At 37.6% G+C, this 23,482-nt stretch overlaps 1 protein-coding gene across 1 annotated transcript in view; it reads right to left on the bottom strand.

The window, feature by feature from the left end:
• Nucleotides 1–23,191, bottom strand: part of MAGI2 (membrane associated guanylate kinase, WW and PDZ domain containing 2) — a 1,340,884-nt gene extending 1,317,693 nt beyond the window's left edge. Inside the window, exon 1 of the mRNA XM_029233155.1 lies at nucleotides 22,541–23,191. Within this exon, the coding sequence (XP_029088988.1) occupies nucleotides 22,541–22,841 (301 nt within the window). The 5' untranslated portion in view covers nucleotides 22,842–23,191. The remainder of the gene's footprint in view (nucleotides 1–22,540) is intronic.
• Between the last annotated feature and the right edge of the window lie 291 nt (nucleotides 23,192–23,482).

The following is a 23,482-nucleotide window of genomic DNA, read 5'->3' on the forward strand; positions in this document are numbered from 1 at the left end:
TAGATAACTAATAAGAACCTGCTGTATAAAAAATTAATTAATTAAAAAAAAAAAAGAACCAGGCAGAAATTCAAAACAGGCAAAACTGAAAGGATAATATTCTTGACTGAGGAAGGGCAAAAGGATGGAGATAAAACTGAACTATTTCAGCATGCCTCAGATGTACTGTATCTGTAGGGTAATGGTCTCACATGTAGAAGGTTGTTAGGTTTTATTATGGGATGTTCTTAATGTTAGGTTAAGCCTTTACAGGTAATTTACTAAGGGGGGAGGGAACAGTAGAAAGAGAAGTATGATGCTGAATGCTATTTCAGGCAGATTAATCTGGTAGTCACTTGCTGAAAACTAGATTAGAAGCAGGAAACTAGATTAGAAGCTATGGTATTAGTACGGACATATGAAATGAAGGGACACACATAGAGCACTGACAGAGGAAAAGGAAAGCAAAGAACAAGTACAAGAAATATTACCAAGACCTAACTGACAAAATTAAACTGATTAAGGAGTCAGAAGAAAAAATGATGGATGGCATGGATTTCCAAGTTTCCAGTTCAGTTGAACTAGGGATCAACAGAGATCTAACTAGGCACCATTAGAAGAAACTGAGAAACCAGGAGGTACAACTTACTAAAATGGAAACCAAGTTGACATTTAGATTTTTAAAGGGATGAAACATAGCATGTATGTGGAAATGTACAGAGAGCAGCTGGAAAACATGGGACTGGTTCCAGTCAGAGAAGACTATATGAAAATTTGACAGCTTCAGATTGAAAATCAGGTCTGAACATATACCTGTATAAATTCAATAAACAACAATAGGCAGAGAAATCTGGCTTTACAATTCATAAAGAAATCTTTTCTTCAGAGGAAAATATTATAATCTGGATATTTATAGAAATAGAGTTGAAATTAAATTGAAATACTACTTCCATAAACCACTCCAGCTTGAATCCATTCCACCTTAAATCTGTTATAGTCCCATAACAATGGCTTCTATATCCTATGACCACTACCAAGAATTATCATCTTGCCATCGTGGTGTTTATTTGGTATGATCGGATGATTTAGAATATCATTATTTATTAACAACTTGGTCTATCTTTATTCTTGGCAAGTTATAAATACACAAAGAAGGTTAAAATGCCTAGATTTAACACTGAATATACAATTTTAAAATTCAAAATTATAATCATCACCATTTTCATGTTACTTGCTGGTCTAGGAACAATCAGAATCTTCAAAGTTGAGTGCAAAGCAAAATGAACATGCAACTGAAAAGATATCAGTACTGCATCTCTTTATTGGATTATATTGGATGACAACTCAGCTGAGTTAATACTCCACTGAAAATACGTAATTGTCATTGCTCACGTTAGCCCAAGGCATATCCCTTGGAAAGCTTACTTTTAAGAACACAAAAATATCTAGTTTTCTATATTTTCCAATAGTTAAATATGTAGATGGCATTTTGGATATGTTTTACATAAAGCCTTTTTAAGCATGCTTTGTTTATCAATCATAAAAACAATAATAAAAGTAGACTATGTGTAGCTATATAAGAGAATTGACCTGTTTATAAGTTCCATATACTCCACAAGTCTATGTAAATATCCTCAAAACCAAACCCACATCTGCAATGCTTCTATATTAAGGACATATTTTTCCATTCAAAAAAGTGCTTCACCACCTTTCATTAAAAAAAATTATTCCACAGAACAGCTTTCAATCTATGTTTTCATTTTGTTTGAATTAAATCAAATTATTTCAATATATAATAAATCTTGAACATAGACACTGTACTATAAGCCTTATTGACAAGTCAATAAATCAAAAGCAATGTTTTGATTTCTCTATATTTCTTAGCAAAATTTACAATGTTGCTGAAAAAAATTTTCTGCTCTCTACCTTCAGTAGAGTTTTGTGGGTATTTTCTTTTGGAAGTTAGCAACACAGGCAAAATAAAGTTGGAAAAGCTCTTTGTATAAGTTTATCAGAGAATCCTATATTTTTCACATATTAGAATTGACTTTTCTGTAATAATAAAATAATCTTATTGAATGTAGAGTCACAAGTCTACCAAATGAACAAGAGGATTCAGCAGCTGGCCTTAAAGATTATTTTCAAGTTAATGTGTTTTTTTTTAATAGAAGTTATAACTTAAAACAAAAATGCTATCCACTTAAAAGCTTAAATAAAAAAAGATGATGTTGGACTTCCCTGGTGGCACAGTGGTTAAGAATCCACCTGCCAATGCAGGGGACATGGGTTCGACCCCTGGTCCGGGAAGATCCCACATGCCGTGGAGCAACTAAGCCCATGTGCCACAACTACTGAGCTTGCGCTCTAGAGCCCACGAGCCTCAACTAGTGAGCCCACGTGCCACAACTACTGAAGCCTGCGTGCCTAGAGCCTGTGCTTTGCAACAAGAGAAGCCACCGCAATGAGAAGCCCGTGTACCGCAACGAAGAGTAGCCCCTGCTCGCCGCAAACTAGAGAAAGGCCGCGCGCGGCCAGGAACACCCAACGTAGTCAAAAATAAGTTAATTAATTAATTAAATTTTTTTAAAAAGATGATGTCAGCCAATAAAACAATGTTTCCATCAGGGAACACTATTCAGAAAATTAGAAAAATGTGTTTTGTTTTTAAGCTAAATGGATTAAAAATAGAAAACAATAATTTTCTGGAGAGGCAAGCATATTTATTGCAAAGAATGCTTGTGTACTTGACATAAATTCTTATTTTATAAATAGGAAATTTTAGGTTTAATTTTTTAATATTCTAGTTTAAATGTACATCAATAGCTGTCTCTTGCATTTAGTCATTTCTCTCCTTCATAGTGGCAAAATAAGGCTTTGCAGAATTTTTAGTTAGCCTTGGCAATTAGGACTGTATGGAAACAAATGACAGAGAGGCGACTTCACAAAGTGAGTGTCTAATTTGATGTCTTTATTGACCTTATTCTCCACTCCCACTGAATCCTCAAGTTTATATAAAAGCTTCAGGCAACTTTATTAGAATGAGTTAAGTTCTTAGAGGTTTTTATCAAACCTTTGTGTCCTTGGGAATAGAGGAAAAATTGTTTTTGTGCCACAAAGTTACTAAAGAAAGATGGAGGAAAAAAGCAGCCTATAGGAATGAGTTTCTCGACTCCTACACAATTGTCAGTTCCACAAGGTTAATCCACACGAATGTCTGGGGCCCCAAGCACAGACTACAAGAAAAATACTTAATAGTCTCCAAAATGACCCCAAGTATGTAATCAGACAACTAATTATAAATACTGTTTACTATGTATGTACTAACACATATGTGCTCATAACCTCTACTTTTTCATATATTACATGTGCAAGGAATACAACAAAACTCAACAAATACAAATCCATCTTCCCTCTAGCTTCTCTAACAGAAAAGGACAACAGCCTTATCTGTCAGAGGCAAGGAAATGGCATCTTCCATACTATGTTACAGTGTTAAACTGTGCCCTGCACACACTTGGGTTTATGTCTGGAACACCAAAGAAAACCAAAATCAATATTAAATTGCTAACTCCAAATATTAATAAATGGTTTCTGCAGTGAAATAAAGACTGATAAGCTTGAATGTTAGCTTAAGGGAATAGCCTATTCTTTTCTTTCCCTTTCTATATTTGCTTTTGCTAAACTTCACTCAGGCTGGAAATAATCATAATAATTGGAACCAGCAGAAGGAAATAGCTGATCCTGCTAGGCAAGATGAAATAAATCTGCAACCCAACTAATACTAAATATAAGCTCCACATGAGCATACTAGAACAAAACACCTGAGATAAGAAAGTTCTTTGGAGCCAAATCCCCAAGTTTACATTTTACAAGTAGATATGTTTTGGAAATGCAATATTTATAAAGTATCTGGATGCCACTGAGTGTAAACAAACAGCAGATTTATGTCAAGTGTAGCAGTAAGACTAACAATTTCCTAGAGGGTAAGGAAGAAGACAAATAAGAAGTGTTTGATCTCTGAAAAAAAATATTCATATAAAGGGATAATTTAATAAACTTTCAAGTTCACAAAATAAAATTTGTTTAAAAACTTCAGAAAACATAAAAACACTGTTAAGGGCATTTTAAATTCTTCGTCGTTTGTAGAATTTGTTTCTCCTTGTCTTTTAACACAGTCCTGTTATAGTATTTTTATAGTTGCCAATGATGTATGCTATGCAATACTGAGACAGCAGAATAAGAAATATTATAACACTTCTAAGATGCTTATGATTTCAACATGAAAATTAGGGATTAATTTTGAAGTGTCTGAATCATTCTAAGACAGGAAGAAAGAAAAGAAATGCATGTCTCCTCTAACAGAAATTCTGAAGTTTTGGAAAGGGAAACAGAACTAGAAAAGTGACACAATATTTAGGTATTAACAACTGTCTGCTCTGCAGTTTTGGGCACCCATCTAGGGTATTGGATCATTAATTCTCTAGACTGTCCTGTTTCAGTAACACAATAAAGTGGATAAGAGTATGGGCTTTTAAGTCAGGCTGCCATTTAGTACTGAGTGACCTTGGGCAACCTGAGCGACCTTGGGCAAGTAATGAAACTTTATGCTTCAGTTTCCTCAGGTTTAACTGAGATGATAGATATCACTTTCCTCATAGAGTTAATGTGAGCCTTCAATGAATGTAATTAGATGTGAAGTGGGACTTTTCCTGTTTTCCCAGAAAGTAGCTTCATAGCTGAGGACAATGGGAAATAAGCAAGTTATCAATTATATCCATGGTAAAACCAGTCCAAAGACCATCACTCCCAATAGCCCAGATGAGAAGACTAAGTACTTGAAAAAGAGATTCCACAAAAAAGATTCCTTGAAGGGAATCTTAATAGACAATGAAGTGTCATCTCACCTTCCTTCTCAGACTGTGCTGCACATAAGAAAGTGGTCACTCACGAGGATTACTCCCAGACTAGCTGCTTGTTAAATTCTTGAAACAGTCATAGTTGCCCCATGCTGCTACCCATAAGCAAACTCTGAGAGAGTTCTTGGATGAACTTGAAAGGTTTTCTCATAAGCCTGGGGATATTCATAAAGACAGGGATTTATGCCCACTTCTTGCCATAGAATCCTGAAGGTGGGAACTTGGGTGGAGCTGCCCATGATATTGGAACATGAAGAGATGTGGCTGAATTTCCACAACATGATGAGTCAAGGATATATGAAGTTTTCGTCCTCCTTTGACCTGACCTCAGTGGAGACAGGTAGAGCGTGGATGGAGGTGGAGCAAATAAAGCAAAGAAACAGACCACACTTTTTCATTATTGGGTTCCAGAATTCCTGATCAAGATTAAGCTCAAAAGAGAGGAGAACCTTTCGATTGGATGCAAGGTTAAAGTTTGTACAATATTTTGAACAGGCTACATTTTTTAATACCTGAAAGTGAGACTATTCTGTTACATGAAAGCAAAAACAATTATAAGGTGGGGTGGTGAGGTCTTTAGTAAGGCAGGGGTGAGAGGAAAATTAATTTTTCTTGTTTGTACCCTTTGAGTCCAACCTGTTTAATACACTGGTCACATGCGAAAGTACATGTGGCTGGAATGTACTAAGTGGTCAATATAACCTAGCAGGTTTTGTTATTATTACTAAATATTTTTTATTAATTGCCCCTAAGTAAGTTCAACAATGCTTACATTGCAGGGCTATGTAACATGAACTTTCAAGTTCAACATGAATTACTTCAGGGAATGTCACATGAATACCTAAACTGAAAAATAAGAAAATTTACGGATTTACCTATCAACCAAATACATCAAAATATCAAGTGGAAAAAAGAAAAGGAGAAAATACTCTTAGTACAAAAATGTGTACTGTGGTTTTCTTGACTGAGCTCTTATTTCTGATTACTCAGACAATTTAAAGATGTTTTTAAAGGGATGGGACATGAACACCATTTTATTACTAATTTACTATGTACCACTTAATCTACCACCTCTACATTTTCCTTAGTTCTCAAATAGAGCAATTTTCTCTCCTAGAACAGCCTGAAACAATTCTCCTCCTAGATGAAAATCTCCCTGCTGGAGCAAAAGAGCCAATTTAAATGTCCCAACAAAGAAGATCTCTTCGTCTAACTAACCTTCTAAGCTACCTTCTAATACTGGAGGTCTGTGGCAGTGTCATTCCGCCTCAATTATTAGTAGCTAAACTCTCTCAGATGTTGATGGGTAATCAACTGAGCAACCTAGCTTTTTACAGGGCTCATACTATTTTGAATCAAGTAAGCATACGTTATACATGTTACATATGTTAAACTATTTAACACATAACTTTTAAATTAAACAGAAACGGATTCCTTTCACAAGTTTCAGTGTAAGGATGGAAATGATACACTAAGAAAATTTTGTGATTTGGATTAATGATGGGCAAGAATGCATTTCAGAACAAAATAGGGCATATTTGGAGGAAAAAATAACAATTTTAGCAAAATTAGTCTCATAATGGATGAGGTAGGTAGTGATCATGTTGCCAAAAATCTACCACAGCATAATATAAAGAGCTGTGAGTATATTTAAAAATAAATTATTTGAAATGTTTAAAAATATTTTTCAAGGATATAGCTATAAACTAAAATGATTATACTTACCAATGTTTGTTAAATATGGGCAGAGGTTCTATATGTAGCTGATGGTTAATTTTATGTGTCAACTTCACTGAGCCACAGGGTGTCCAGATATTTGGTCCAACATTATCCTAGCTGTGTCTGTGAGGGCATTTTTGGATGAGATTAACATTTAAATCAGTAGACTGAGTAAAGTACACTGCCCTCCCTAATGTGGGTGGGCCTCATCCAATCAGTTGAAGACCTGAACAGAACAAAAGGGCTGACCCTCCCCCAGTAAGGGAGACTTCTTACTCCTACTTGACTGCCTTTGAACTGGGACATCAGTTTTTTCCTGCCTTTAAATTCAAACTGAAACATCAGCTCTTCTTGGATCTCAGGTCTGCTGGTCTTCAGACTAAACTACACCATCAGCTTTCCTTAGCCTCTAGTTTGCCAACTTACTCTGCGTATATTGGGACTTGTCAGCTTCCATAAACACATGATCCAATTCCTTATAATAAACATCTTCCCCTCTCTTTCTTTCTTTCTTTCTCTCTCTCTCTCTCTCTCTCTCTCCTCATATATACATATATATGTCTCCTTTTGGTTCTGTTTCTCTGGTGAACCCTGACAAATATAATGTTTCAAATAAATCAACTATTACAGGGAAAGAGGACCTCTACCATTCATCCATTCAAAATGTTACCTAAACATGCTACATATTTTCTGGCATCATTCCAAGTACTAGGGAAATAAACACAAGTTAGATGTTGTCCCTACTGGATGAATTCGAGGTCTAATGCAAGTGACATATTTGACAACTTTATCAGCCAACCACTGTTATAGTAAATAGAAATGAGTAAATATTTTGTTGTGATACTAAGAATCAGGAGGCTCTGGATCTAATTCTCACGTACCAATAGTGGATAAAATAAATGAACCTTTAGATCTTGAGATGTATATGCCATTCTTTTCATTTATAACCAAAATTATATACCACATACAGTTAAAAATACTTCATATTTCATTTCTGGGACCTTGAACTAGAGAAGATACCTGAAAGAAGATAAAATTTTGAGTGCTCAAAAATATGCACAGTCCTACCACTGCCATGTGGAAACATTTGAATAATTTTATGTGACAGAGAAGGTAATTCATTACAAACATAGTTTCAATGAAGAATTCCTAGTAAAACTTAGAGAAGAGTTTGGATTTTCAAGGTTTACTCCAAATATAGCCTAGAATATTACATCAATGGTCAAATATCTTGGTCTCAAAATAGCAGCTCACAGAACCAGAAAATGAGGCAGTTTTACTTCTGTGATCTCTGAATTAAAACTAAAAACATACAGCAGATAAAGGCAGCACTGTTGAAGACAAAGTTCCCACTATTATTGTTTGTATATGACTTGCTAGAAACATTATCTTCAGTGCTTAACAGTGATACATTAACATTAAAAATCCTTATATGATAAATGTATCCTATATGATACGTATTATAAAGAACCCAATTTAAAAAGTGGTTTGTACATTATTACAGATTTATGTTCCCCCCTACCCCCGACACCCACCCTCTAAGTTAGAAGTACTAAGTAAAGAAGATTATATATGCAGGCCCGTTAAATACAGGCATCCCTCAAATTCCCATTCTTGACCTCCTTTCACTCTCAATGCTCTTATAAAGGGACCAGAGCTCCCTGAAGGGCTACAGCTACCATCATAAAAAGAGCATAACTCAACTCTCTAATCTGCAGCTCCAGCAATTTTGTGAGCTCTAGATGTATGTGACCAACAACTGTTGAACATCAGAAACGTGCCATCTGCCAGGAACCTCAAACATATTATATTCCCAGGCACTCATTTTTTTCCACTCACTGTTTCAATTGAAGCAACATGAAATAAAAAAATCTGTTAAAAATGAAAAATAGGTCATTTTATAACTTTATTCTTTTAACTCACTATCTCCAACTCCAAGGCCTAGTCTAAATTGTTTTAAGTAAAACCAGTGATAAATATCTGGTGAATATAATAATATTACTTATTCACTAAGAGTCAAATATGCTGAAAATAGCATGCTGCTTCTTCCATAATTGTCCAAGACAGCAATTTTCGATTTCTAGAACAGCCCGAAGCCACTTCTACTGTAGATTAAATTTTAACATCTGTAGTTAATGGCATCTTCATCTACTCTGAACACCCACCCCCAGGGCAGTTATCTTTGACTCCTGCCTCCTCTTCACCACTACTTCCCAATCACTTGGATATAAATCCTCATCCATCCTGCCTCTATAATATGTCTCCAGTTCATGTCCTTCCATTCCCACCGCTGATTCCAGGCCTTAGGCCTTGCTCTCACTTTCTTCTCCTCTCAATACATACCTCACACCACATTTCCTCCCTGCCCCTGTGCCTCAAAAACCAAAAACCAAAAACCCCAATCACTTTGATTATGCTTTTCCCTTGCTCAGATACCTTCAGTGGCTTTACTCACCTAGAGAATAATGTCCAAACTCCTTAGGTTTTCATTTAATACCTTCCCTGATATGATTCTAAGTTTCCTTTCTGGAAAAATCCTCAGTTGGTATCAAGATTACTTAGCTACCCCTTTCACTAGCCTCACTGATCTGTATTTAGTTCTCTCTACAGGAGGGTCATTTTCACCCTCTCCCACCTTTGGTCATGCTCTCCTCTCTGCTTTCTACACCTCCCCACCTCCCACTCATGCATTAGAGACCATTTCAAAGATCCCTTATGCTGTGAAGCACCCACACACACATACACACACCCTCAGTGATCTTCCATCTCTTAAGTAATAACATTTCCAACTAAGCTACACTAAAGTTTTAGAAAACATTTCCATAGGCATTACCTTCTTGGGTTCTAATAACCATTCTATAACATATGAGGCGACTGAGGCTCAAAGAAAGTTAATAGCCCCATAAGGACACGATAGCAATGAACTTGGGACTGGAATCCAATTAAGTCCTCTTACTCCAGGATCCACACTCCTTACATTATATTCCTCTGCTTCTTCCTTTCCCTCCTTTGTGCTCTAAAAGCAGTATGTTTATATCTGTACCATTCCACTAAAACTCAGTGTTTTAAGGTTAGCTTTGTACGTGATTGCTTCTCCTTCTACTATGTAGTCTTGGAAGGTAGGGTCTGACCATTACTATTTTAATGCCAGGACCTAGCTTTAGCATGACACAAAATAGAAGTATAATAAATAATTATTTATTCAATTAATCAAAGGATCTTAATTTGCTACAATATTTTTATTGATGAAAAACATGTATTTATGTGACAAATACAGAAATTCAAGCTCAAGTCTCTTCCATCATAACACACACACAGACACATACACACACACACACAAACACCTCTATCTCTTTTAACATGCATCTCCTAGATAGATAACTGTCCATTACCTTTCCTACTAAACAGACTTCTTGAAGGAGTGGGATGCACGTGCTATTTCCATTTTCTTACTTCCTATTCACTCTTCAAACCTGTGACATGAACTCTTCTGCACCACCCACTCCAATGAAATGACACCAAACAAAGGTGACCTCCATTTTTGCCAAATGCAATGGAAATGTTACAGACATCATCTTTCTAACCATGGTGCTGACCACTCACTCAGTGTTAAGACTGTTCTGATAACAGTCTTAGTTTCCTTCCTGGGATCCCCTGACTTCTGAAACGTAGATGCCACAGTGTTTTCTTATTCTTTTTGTCTTTATTTTCTCTCATTGGATAATCTCATATTCACTAATTTACACATTCAGCCCCACTCACTCTTCTGAATTTTAGACGTAGGATATTCAGATGTCTACCACTTGAATTCTTTCTGCACATCTCATATTAAATACATCCCAAATTGAATTACCTTCTCCCCAAATCTACATCTTGCCACCAGTCTCTATAATGATTGGCACCACCTAAAAGACACCAGAAAGTCAGCAAGACTCCTTTCTTTCTCTTTGTCCCCATACAATCACGTGTACTGACAATTTTACCATCCACAGTTTCCTTGCCTCAGACCTCTCTTTCCCATTCCTACCCTCATTATTATAGTTCAAGACCTCAAAACCTCTCCTCTGGGTAAATCTATAGCCTCCTGAACGGTCTTCCTGCCTCTTTCTTCAACCTCCTTTAATTAGGTCTCTTCATTGCCTACATGTGTTCCATGAAATGTTGCCTACAGTTGCTCTCACTGGGAAAACAATGCACAAACATGACCTTCTTAATCCTGTTCTTAAAACCTTTCTAACACAGAGAGGCAAGCTAGCACACTGGTTAAGATAGTACCTAGGTTAAATCCTGGCTCATTTAATTATTATGTGGCTTTGGGCAAGTTTCTTTATCTCTCTGGGCTCATTTTCTTATCCGCAATGGAGTTCATGATAGTACCTACCTTGTAGAGGTAAAATCAATTAACATTTACTTAAAGTATTTAGAACACTACCTGCCATATAATAAGCACCGCACAAACATCTGTCATTAATGACGATGTTAATAATAATAAAGCAGTAATACTCAGTGGTTCACCATTCAGTTCTATACGATAGCTTAGCCCAATCTAACCGCCCTAGCTCATTTATTACTACTGTCTATATTAAATTCCAGACTTTAGTACTTAGAAACTCTTCTTTATCACATTCCTAGAAACTCTCAATATCAATGTCTCCTTGCCTTTTTCTCTAGAAGGGTCCTCCTACCCTCCTCACCTGATTTCCTAGTGAAGTATTCTCTTCTCCATGAACTGTTGCTTGAAACCTCAGGAGAGACCAGGTACCCTTCTGCTAGGCATAGACCTTCTGAAATATTCATTCCATTCAAAATTCTTATTTATAGTAATTGTTAAACCAAATTGAATATTAACATACAGTATATATGGTAATTATAACATCAAACAATATATGTGTGTGAAATATACACATATACATTATATATATATAGTATTGAGCCTATACTGTACTCCAGGCCTTAAGCTAAGCATCCTATAGGCATTATAATATTTATTCCTCATAACATCTTTGTAAAGTAGGTTTGTAATGATACTTGTTTTACAAAGGATGGAACTGATGTATAGAGATGTGAAATAACTTGTTCAATTCACAGCTAGCATGGGAGTAGAGCTGTGACTGGAATCCACATCTGCCTGTCTCCAGAGTTCCATGCTCTTAACTATATACTGCACTGTGAAATTCCTGGCACAGGATCAAGATTTACACACCTTACTACAATCACTATCTAGCACAGTGCTTAGAACATAAGCACAACATTAAAATATATACAGAGTCCATGTAACTACTTGAACTGTATTCCATATTGTAGAATACTAAGAACTCCTAACTCATATTTCTTCTCCAAAATGTTTTTTCTTACCTTTTATTCTGATTACATAAAGGATGCTATCCATTATGTAATGAAAGAACCTTCTCCTTAATGATTTTTAACTCAGATCACATAGACATACCACAGGATGGACTACTTGAGGATGCAGACGATGTCTTAATGAAGTCTTATTCATCTTTTTATCACCAGTCTCTAGTTCAATGCCAGATAGAGAATAGGTTACCAATAAATGTTCATTGAATAATAACTAGTTGAATTCTAGCTCTGGAAGAATGGTGTTGGAACATTTTTGATGAGTCAGTTTATAATTATACACTCCTGGATCAATGGCATAGACATTTGTAAACACTCCATAATTCCAAAAATATTTCAAAATATTTCTGGCATGCATTGGTGGGTATATTTTTGTAGCTGGTTTGCTTTCTTGATTATGTTCTGTTTTGGATAATGTTAAAATAAATTTGTGTTCCCACATATTTTACTTCTGAATGCTCACAATTTTCTGGAATTTAAAACAGAGGTCCAACCATAGCAAAACTGAATGAGATAATAGAGACATACCTAGAATTTGACTGAGCTTATGTTACAGGAAAATACATCTTGGTTTATTCTTCAAATAGATTTCTGTTTTTGAAGGATATTCACCAGTGCTCCCCAAAACAATAAAATAGGAATAAAATACTTATTTTTATACCATTTTACAGTTATATCAATCAAAAGATTTTGGCCTCAAAATAACAGAAAACCCAATCCAAATGGCTTAAAATATCTTGTGTACTGTTAGCTCAATAACAAGAAGTCCTAAGAGAGGACTAGTTTGGGCTCATTATTTTAGCAGACCATCAAGGAGCCAGTAACTTTATATCACTCAGTTCTGCCATTCTCCACCTTTGGCCACTCTCCTCGTGATCACAAGATGGCTACAGTTGCCCCAGGTATCACCTCCATGTACAGCAACTTCCATAGACTGAAAAATGAATAGATCTGTCCTAGATCTTATTTTAAGTACTAAGAAGTTTCTCAGAAAGTCCCCAAGGGGCTTCACTTTACTTTTCATTACTTAGAGCTGGGTTATAAGCCATTTCCTAAAACAATCATTGGCAAAGAGATGGAATTACCATGCTTGGTTTAGACTAGTCTAAGTCCATTCCCTTGGGATAAGGCTGACATAATATGAAACACATGGCATAGCATCACATCAGCGTGTGGATACTTGAACAAAACTGGCATTCTGTTCAGTAAGGAATGAAGGGAGGGGGAAAAGAAAAAATGCATTCCAGGTAGACAACCAACAATGTCTCTAATAACTTTGTGACTTTCTAAAGTCTGTCTGAAAGCATATTCAATGAAAGCAAAGTACCTCCTTATTCAATGCTAAAAGAGTCAATTTCCCCAAGGATAAAGGGTGTCATGATACTCTTCACATTAAGACAATGAAGAATTTCCAATTAATTTTAAAAGGGAGACTTGGGATGAGAATATAAAAGGATATTTTCTTGATTCACAGTAGTAAGTTAGCATACTGTTAGGGCTATCAAAGATATAAATTTTAGGGCTTCCCTGGTGGCGCAGTGGTTGAGAGTCCGCCTGCCGATGCAGGGGACACGGGTTCGTGCGTCCGGGAGGATCCCACGTGACGTGGAGCTGCTAGGCCCGTGAGCCATGGCCGCTGGGCCTGCGCCTCCGGAGCCTGTGCTCCGCAACGGGAGGGGCTGCGGCGGTGAGAGGCCCGCGTATTGCAAAAAAAAAGAAAATTAAAAAGATATAAATTTTATATAGTTCTTAGTAAAGTTTATGGTATATATGTACTTTATAAATTCATATATAGATACTCCAAAGCAAATTAATTGGACATAAGGAAAATGGCTTTAAATTAAAACATCAGTGTAATTCGAATTATCATAATCTCCACTTCATAACAAAACCTCTTAGGACCCATGTTAATTAAGCTTAGTTTTTCTTGACATTTTCAAATTCTCAGTAAAGCAACACTAGTACCTGTATTTTAGCTAAACACTTATAAGTTAGGCATCATTTAACTTATTTTTAAATGATTACTTCTTCAGAATTGTAATATATCACATATTCAAAGCATGTTGGATCCAGTCCTCTTATTTTACTCTGAGACAACTAAACCAGTGCAATTTAAACTACTCTGTAAATATGTTATCAAGTTCATGAATAAGCATGCCCCTTATCTCTGCCCCTTCCTTTGTTACATTAACATTAGGACATTATCCTAGGCATTTGAAGCCCACCAGCCACTTGGTGATGTAAATAAAAGTAACTAAAATCCAAACTATCAAATTCTTATTATCATTTCTTAACAACTAACATATATGAAATACAGAAATCATCTGGGCACTTGATTTCACTGTCTTTAGGTCTCCCGTTATCAAAACTAATAAAGGTTAAAAATACCACTCACAGTTGGAAATTTATGGGTACCTATGTAAGCTTTTCAGCTAGATTTGTCACACATGGAATAATTTTATGTAACTCTGACTAAAGTGAGACTGTATCCTCACATGCATAAATGCCTTTCTGGGACCATTGATTTAAAAACTGGCATTGAGGGACTTCCCTAGACGTCCAGGGGTTGAGACTCCGTGCTTCCACTGCAGGGGGCGCAGGTTTCAATTCCTGGTCAGGGAACTAGGATCCCACATGCTACGCAGCGTGGCCAAAAAATAAAAAATAAAAAGACTAGCATTTAACCTTAGTGTTTCAAAAGTGTGTGTGTGTTCCATGTATACAAAGAAGCAGAACAGAACAAATTTGCTATTCACTAGAGTGACTCTGCCACACTGAACTTAAGAAAAGGAAAGAAAAGGTACTTCCAACCAAAGAGGAAAAGGAGATAATGTTAGAGATAATGTTTCAGAAGAAATACTAAGAAGGAAGGTTTTAGTATTTTAACTGCAGTTGGGTAAGAGCATCTTTGATAATATTCCTGCTTTTCCATAGAGGAATCACCTTCTGTCTAAAGCCCCAGTCCTAACAAAATGGCCATCCACTAAGTACCTGACTTGCCAGAAAGGCAAGATTACAGTTATTCATGTTCAGGGTGCTTTTGGAAATAAGCCACAATTTTGAGGAGATTTTTGTGACCCTTTAGGCCTAAATGCTTGTTATTTTTTTGACTGAATAAACTTGACGTGTAACATTGTATAAGCTTAAGGTGTACAGCATGCTACTTTGATACACCTATATATTGTAGTATGTTGTAGTGATATTTATCACAGTAATAATTATAGTAAAATATTATTGTCTCTATTAATGCTTGTTATTTTTTGAAGAAACTTTGTCTAGTAAAGAGTTGCTTTAACATCCTTATAGCACAGACTGCAAAGAAAGGCAAACTGGGTTCAACTGTGGACTGATCATAATGCTTCACAGATGCAACACTGGACATTTCATATCTCTGAAACTTGCTTGTGCTTGCAATCCAGCTAATCAGATTTTGACAAGCTTAGGGTATGTTGCTAGATTAATCTGTGGGTTTCTACAGCACTTGTTATCCTTGAATTAATATATATTCCAGCTAAGTAGGTACCTTCCTGTGCACAGTGATATAAAATACTAGGATAAGCACCATTGCTCACCTATAAAATGATAAATAAGTGTTAAAAATACATATAATTGGTTTTTGCATTTAACATTTTTACTGAGACATTCTCTATGATCTTTCAAGTGCAATGTAAAGTGCAAACAGCCCCTACGCTACCTGTAATCCATGGCAATATAAATAAGTCACTGTAACATTTGGGAAACTCATGTTTTAAGAAACTTCTTTAAACACAATGTAATATGAAAAATAGATAAATAAAATATACACTTTTTGTTAAACAAGTTTGCTTCTTCCTATTTCATTACACAGTCACTTAATTAAACCCATGGCTATTTATAGAAAAATCTCTGATTGCATATGCACGAGTTTCACTAAAGGCAGTAAACGGTTCAAAAAATTAATCCACAAATTTTATCATTAGAAAAATCAATATCTTCAAAATATCTTTTACTTCACACTATAAAGGTTTACTCTTTCTTCTGTCACATATTTGTTTGGGGCCATTGTTGGATATATGATGACTGCCATAAAAGTGAAATTTTTTTTAAGTAAACCAAAATAACTGAAAATAACACAAAGCCGGACATGGATTCATGTAACAATTACAGGGAGAAATGTTTTCCAAGGTAAAACAAGCCATGAAATATGTTAAATATTGAAACAAATCTAATTCATTTAAAATATCCACTCATTAACCTACTGGATCCTTGAAAATAGATGCACTGGATGCATCTGAGTTAATATTCAATCAGTTGTCAAAAAAGGAAACTTTTTTCTGTTACTTCTAGACTATCCAAAGCAGACAACACTGCATATTAAACTTTAAACAAATTTTTTTAAGTTTTTAAACAATTAATCTCCAAATGGAGTCTTTTTTAATAGAGTAACACGTCAATGAAATGTAATAACAGAAGCAATTATTAACTTCCTATGACAATATGAGTATTTTACAACAGTTTTAAGCAGATGCATATCCCTATATAAGTCTATGTAAAATCAGTACTTATCAACCTATTACTAAATTATCTATACAAAATTAATTATAATTTACTTTTATTAAAGTAAATATCACATCAGTCCTTTCTGTAAACAGAAGAGAGGGAGCTGGGACTAGAACAGAATAAATAATTAAAGAGTCACAATACTAAGCAAGTTGTAAGACCCTATCCCATGCTTCTTATCATGATAAATAGCCAGGTTGTAGCTTAGAAAGATTTTTAAAAATTAATATTGGATTAACTGGGCGATTGGGATTGACATATATACACTGATGTGTACAAAACTAATGACTAGTAAGAAACTGCTGTATAAAAAAATAAATAAAATAAAATTCAAAAATTAATATTGGGCACTGGACCTTCAAGGTAGATGTTCCTATTGAATTCTAAGAAGGGACTAAGTCAGCTGAAATGCTAAACTCACTGGGGGAGGCTGATGGTAAATCCTTCATCTTTAAAGTGTTAATATAGAGAATTACTTATATTGAGCTGCTGACGTGCTCACAGATGCAAAGTAAACTTTTTGCTGAATTTTGATATATTTTTCTTTATTATACATGGTTGACTGTGAACACTTAGGAATTAATTCTGTTTCGTGATTGCCCTTCTTTATGAGGTCTTGATCTCTAGCTAAGAAATAAAAGTTCTGCCTTAAAACATGATAATAGTCGGGACTTCCCTGGTGGCACAGTGGTTAAGAATCCCCCTGCTAATGCAGGGGACATGGGTTCAAGCCCTGGTCCGGGAAGATCCCACATGCTGCAGAGTAACTAAGCCCATGCGCCACAACTACTGAACCTGCGCTCTAGAGCCTGCGAGCCACAACTACTGATCCTGTGCGCCACAACTACTGAGGCCCGTGCACCTAGAGCTCACGTTCTGCAACAAGAGAAGCCACCGCAAGGCAAAGCAGCTTACGGCAACTAGAGAAAGCCCACACGCAGCAACGAAGACCCAACGTAGCCAAAAATAAATAAATAAAATATGATTATAAAAAAAAACCCATTATACTAGCATCTAATAGTCACATGCAAGAGGTATAAATAAATTCCTAAGGTTAAATTAGTGAATTCGAATAGGATTTCTGTGCTTGTCAAGCCTAGAGTAAATGATTCAATATATTCACCAACTGTTTAGGAGAAGAGATATGGGTACAAAGGGAATAAATAACTGGGGAAAAACTATGGCTAGAGTATAAAATAAATATAAAACAGATATTTACACATAAAGATGGTATCAGTGAGAGTTATTTTTAAAACGTGAAAACATGTTCCATTCCACTTAATGGCATTACTCTTCACATTAATGCTTTTCAAAGAAGACTACTACTTGCAAATTACTCATAGTATTAATTAGTCAATCATTTTCTATTTTTCAGTTAGGCTTCAAATAAGTGTAAAATATCTTGAAAGTTAAAAACATATCATGTCACTAGCTCAAAATGACCAGTATGCTTGGAATAACATTTAGTAACACTTACATAATGCTTATTATCTGCCAGACACTACATCATTTAAATACATCTTATTTAATATTCTCAAGATACTATTACTACCCCAGGCTAGACAACTTGTTTATATAGCCAATACTAAGTGGCATACTCAGGATTCAAACCCAGACAGGCTACTTGGGAGACTAGATTTAATGGCTACACTATCACAACTCTTGAGGGAAATGATTCAGCCAGGAACTGCTATGCATTTGAAAGCCATTGTTTAAACTACAAGCAGTCAGGGTTGTCAAATGTGAAAACCTTTTGCTCATTATGAATGTGAATGTGTGAATTTCAAGCAACTAAAAAGAAAAGTGAGCATAAGAAATATGGCAAAAGATTGCACCGTATAAATGTTAAGAGCAGAAATGGTGGCACTTAAATACATTAGCTGTGATTTCACCCCAAGATTACTCTCATTCAAAACAAACACATACAAAAAGCAGTCATATTTAGCATTCAAGGTCATACTACCTAAATTACGTACATTAAAAAATATACTGAAAAACTAAAGTAGCATCCTCCATAAATTATGCCCAAAGATAAGTGTCTCATTAACCTTGTTCCAAAACATTAAAGATACTTTATCCTAAAAAAATTAACTGATCAAATTGTTTAAACAATTCAATAAAATTCACGTACATAAATTTCTATGGAGGAAAATCAATCTTGGAGAAAATTTGACACAATTTGTTTTCAGCTTTTCAAATAAAGGAAGCATAGAGGTTTAACTCTATGATACTACCTTGAAGTCAGTCAAAAAGAAAGCATGACTCAATAAATTTGGATCTTCTTTCCTTTGAAGGCATCTTTGAAAGGAGCAATAGGAGGGAGAGCAATGTACATCTTCTCTAGAACTGAATTTCAAAGGCTTTACTTGGCCCTTCTCCTACATCGGAAGAATTATAAAACGTTTTGTCTTTTATGTTCCATCGTGAGATCCTAAACGGGAAAATAAGTTCAGGCTATGTAGGTCCCCATGTGGTTTTAGATGCAGTAGCTAGGAATGTAGGACACAATGGTCTATGTAACTGGCTGCTGTGAACTTTAGAGCAGATTTTAAAAGAAAAGAAAAAAAAAACCTTTACCTCTTCAGCACAGATCTCAAAATCACTCAAGAAACGTCCTTCAATTGCATCCACTGCATTAATGAGATCACAGAACAGAAGTGCTAATTTAGATTAACTAGTTTAGTGAGGAAAGTTTATTATTATAAACTAAAAAGCCATAGTTTATAAATAATAATAGGATGTGACAATAAAGGATATTTTTCATGTGACTCATCACTGTGTAGATTAAATGCAGCTTAAATTAAAAAAGAAATCCCCTGAATTTAATTAAATGGCTTTGAAAACATTTATACAATGTAGAAAAACTACATCTATTTGTCTAGTGTGTCTTAAAATTCTGGTAGTTCACCTTCTTTTAAAATTATGATAAGTTAATCTTATAACAACTGTAATATAAAATTAGCCAAGCACATAAATAAAAAGTGATTAAACAATGCAATTTTATCTGGTGCACTTTTTAATCAATATTCTTATTCAAACTTCTTTTCTTTGCAAAATCTGCCTCAGTGTACCTGATTATATATGTAGTTTCTGTATAATACCCAATGTTTGAATACTCGAAAATCAACTATCTCATTAATATTTTAAAAATACAACTGCTAAACAAGCCATGTTTAAGTTTTTCAGTTATGCTAGTTTACTGGCTCTCTAGAAATAAGACTACTGAGCCAAGGGTTTCTAAATATTTTTCCAGCAAGTGAAATCTATAGTGAAACCCAAGACACACAGGCACTGTATCTACGGTTCTGAAATTTTCACTTTGCTTACAATGATAAAGTAAACCTATTATTATTTGAAAAGGGAAAGAAAGATTTCAACAAGGGAATAGTATATGAATCACCATACATACAAGAATATAAAAGAGGATTAAATTTTCCACAAAAGCTAAAAGAAGCAATTATTTTTGCTCCTTGGTTAGTGATTCAGGAGGTTAATCAGATTCCTCTGGGGTTCTGTGAACATCATTATGAACATCAATCATCAATGGCTCAGTGAAGCGCAGAACTGAAGGTTAACACACAATGAAAAGAAATTTTCCCTAAATATATCACATTATAGTGTATATGCCATGAGTTCTAAAAACAGTAATCTTCCAAATAAAATGTAACACAGAAGTTGAGTATCAGAGACTACCTTGGATCAAATCATGGAAGGATTTAAATGAGATCTAGTCCAGGTACCCATCTTACATAAGAATCCATGGCATGTGGTCATTGGCCTCTTCATAAACACTCACAATGATGGGGGCTCATGAGTTCACAATATAGTCCACAGATTTTTTTTTTAAAGCTCTATTAGAATCTTCTTAATAAAAGTAAAGATGCTTCATCCTTTAAAAATTTTCATAGATTCATCTTAGTTTGACCCTATAGAGTATCACAGGATAGTCAGAATTCCTTTTCTTACTTGATAGCTTTTCAAGATTTAATGATTGCTTTCACTTTTCCAAGTCTTTCCACTGGATTTTATAGAATAGATTGACAATACCCAACAATCTCCCTTTCTTTCTTTTCTTGTCTTGCTGCTAGAGTTACAGTTTGGGAAGGTCCATCTCAAAATGCAGTGCTCAGAATGAGTACATTAAAATGTGGTAATAATTATAAACTATAATAGGACAATCAACTCCCTCATTAGGATATTATCATTAGTCCAACTTAAAAATGCCTTAAGGTTTGCAGCCACTTTCCACTACAAATACCAACCTTGTTGCCAACAAAACCATGGTCATCAATTGTAAAGTAGATTTTTGGACTCAAAACCAAAACCTTACATTTATATCTATTGCTGCAAGATAGTACCATGACATCAAATATGTTAACATGAATGCCTATATTTGAGCCTCTGGTATGTCATCTTGAAAAATAGTAAGATACTCTATTTGCCTTCCTACCAAACTCATATTCTTCAGTTTCATTCAGTATGGAGCTATGTTGACCTACAAGTCAATGTTCACATTAGCCTATCTCAAGTCATCAGCTACTAATACTCAAGAATCCCCAATGAAAACTCTTTTTGTATGGCAATTTACAGTTAAGAAATTTTGACTGAGATTTCATTTTTCACTGGCTTACTTTTAAAACTGGTTTATAGAGAAGAATAGCTCTCTAAGAGTGTTTCATATCCCCCTAAGAGTGTTTCTTGACAGTTGATCATGCAGTAAGATTAAGTGGTCGCTCAAAATGCAGGCAATGACAGCTCAATTCCATCTATGAGGCGGGATAAACAATGTATCACCAACAAGAAACCTTTAGATTGATGTGAATGTGCACATATACATACACGCCACACACGAGATGCGGATGTGAGCTACAAAATGTATGAAATCCCACGTGGAAAACAAAGATACACTACTTAAATCGAGCTAAAGTTGTCCTCTTTCCAATAACCTTTTATCTCCCTCTTCCCTCCTACGGACCGTAATTTTCTTTCAGGCAAAGGCAGTGAGAGAGTTCTGCAACAGCCCATCACAGCCTTCAGCTGAGCCTCATCTAAACCAGGTTGGAGCTGACCGAGCCTTAGTTGTAACCAGCTGGCTTTTCCATCCAACTCCTCCTCAGAAACACGCCCCCTCCCCCCTCTGCCCAAATCCGAAGCCAGAGGGGAGTCCAACCACAGAGAACTTCCACTCAACCCAATGTTCATAGTAAAGAACATTCCGGTAACCACGTTTCTCCTCCTGACCCCCAACGCTAGAACCCGCTGCTAGTGCCGCGCCTTCCTCGCGAACCGCCTCCCGCGGGCCAGCTCGGGGTGAGCGCCGGGGTTAGTCAGTGCGCACGTGACGCGCGGTGCCCACATGACACGATCGTGGGCGGGGGAGGGGGGACAGGGGAGTGAGGCAAGGAAAAAGTTAAGGAAGACCCGTCCAAGCGCCCGAAGCAATCTGCCCCGTCCCTTCTTTGTCAACTAGTGGCTCAGGGATTCCCCCAAGGCGTCTTCAGTCCAGCTCCCGAGACTGAGGGCGCAGCTCTCTGCTTGTCCCGCCACCCCCTACTCCTCCCCGCCCTGCTGGTGATGCCGCTGCACCCTCAAGTTGCTCCTTCCTCCCCTTTCTCCCTTCTCCCCTTTCTCCCTCCCTCCTTTTCTTCCATCCTTCCTCCCTTCCTTCCTTCCTTCCTTCCTTCCCTAAAAGCTCTTCATCCACTGCGGGCCGTGCCGCTGACGCACATTCAATTGCCCCGGCAGCTCGCCTGCACCTCCGAGGTCACACAAGGCCGAACACCTACCAAAGGAGAGGGGATAACTGCGCAAACAAAGTTGCATGCCCCACCGCAATCCGCCCCTCCCTTCCACCGAGCCCCCCATTCGGAACCCCGGCAAAGCCCACTTGCTCTGCCGGTTCTCTCTCGACCTCACCCCACCGTCGCGCAACACACCCCCTTCCACACGCGAGCCCACCCTTCCATTATGCCCCGCGCTTAGAGCGGTCCAGCCTCCTGGCAGAGCACCGAGCAAGCCGCTGCGCTCACCTTGCTTGACACACTTGAGCCGGAGGGGATCCTTGCAGTGTTTGATCACGGCAAGCACGTCCCTGATGGTGAGCCCCGCCACGGGGGTCTCGTTTACTTCCAGCAGCAGTTCCTCAGACACCAACTTGCTGCCGCTCTCATAGGCCACCTTGCCGGGCTTCACCTCCCCCAGGTAGGGGAACTGTCCATTCTCGGCGCCCCCCTTCAGTTCGAAGCCCAGCTGGCCCTCCGGGTTCCTGCCAATGACACTCTCATGGACTTTGCTAGTCCAGTGGCTTTTCTTTTTCAAGCTTTTGGACATGGCAGTGGGGTGAGTCGCCTCAGCTCCTGAGGGATTCCTTTGGGGTAGGGGAGTTGGTGCTGAGAGAATGAGGATGAAGGAGCCAGGGGGCCAGGAGGTGAGAAGAGCAGACTGCCTTCCTCCCGCCTCTGTTCGGTGCTTTCCCTCTTCTTTGGAGTGTGGACGAGGAAGGGGAAGGATGACAGGGACGGCTGGGCAGAGGTAGGAGAGCTTGGGTGAGGTTGTGCTGTCCCTTGAATGACACTCAAGGCTGTGGCCCCGCAGCAGAAGAGAGCTGTGGTGGTGGCGGCGGCGGCGGCAGTGGCAGCGGCGGCGGCGGCGGCGGCGGCGGCGGCGGCAGCCAGAGCGAGCAGTAGCCGAGCTGGGGAGCGGGGGGGGGGGGGGGGGGGAAGGAGGGTAAGGATGCCGGGGGCCACTCCTGCGTGGTGCGAGTGGGAGCGCGCGCGCGCGCCTGAGCGTGTGTTGTTAGCTGATATCCATGGTAGCTGCAGTGGCAGCGGCAGGATCCGCGCGCGCCCGCGCGTGTCTGTGTCTGTGTGCGCGCGTACTAGTTGTACTGTACTGGCAACAGGGGAGGAGGCAGAGGGCAGAGGAGGAGGGAGCGGGCTGGAGGGGGAGGAGGGGCACGCGCGCGCCGGGTG

Source organism: Monodon monoceros, unplaced genomic scaffold (assembly GCF_005190385.1).
Source record: "Monodon monoceros isolate NGI ecotype Baffin Bay Population unplaced genomic scaffold, NGI_Narwhal_1 Super_Scaffold_2, whole genome shotgun sequence".
Taxonomy (NCBI): Eukaryota; Metazoa; Chordata; class Mammalia; order Artiodactyla; family Monodontidae; genus Monodon; species Monodon monoceros.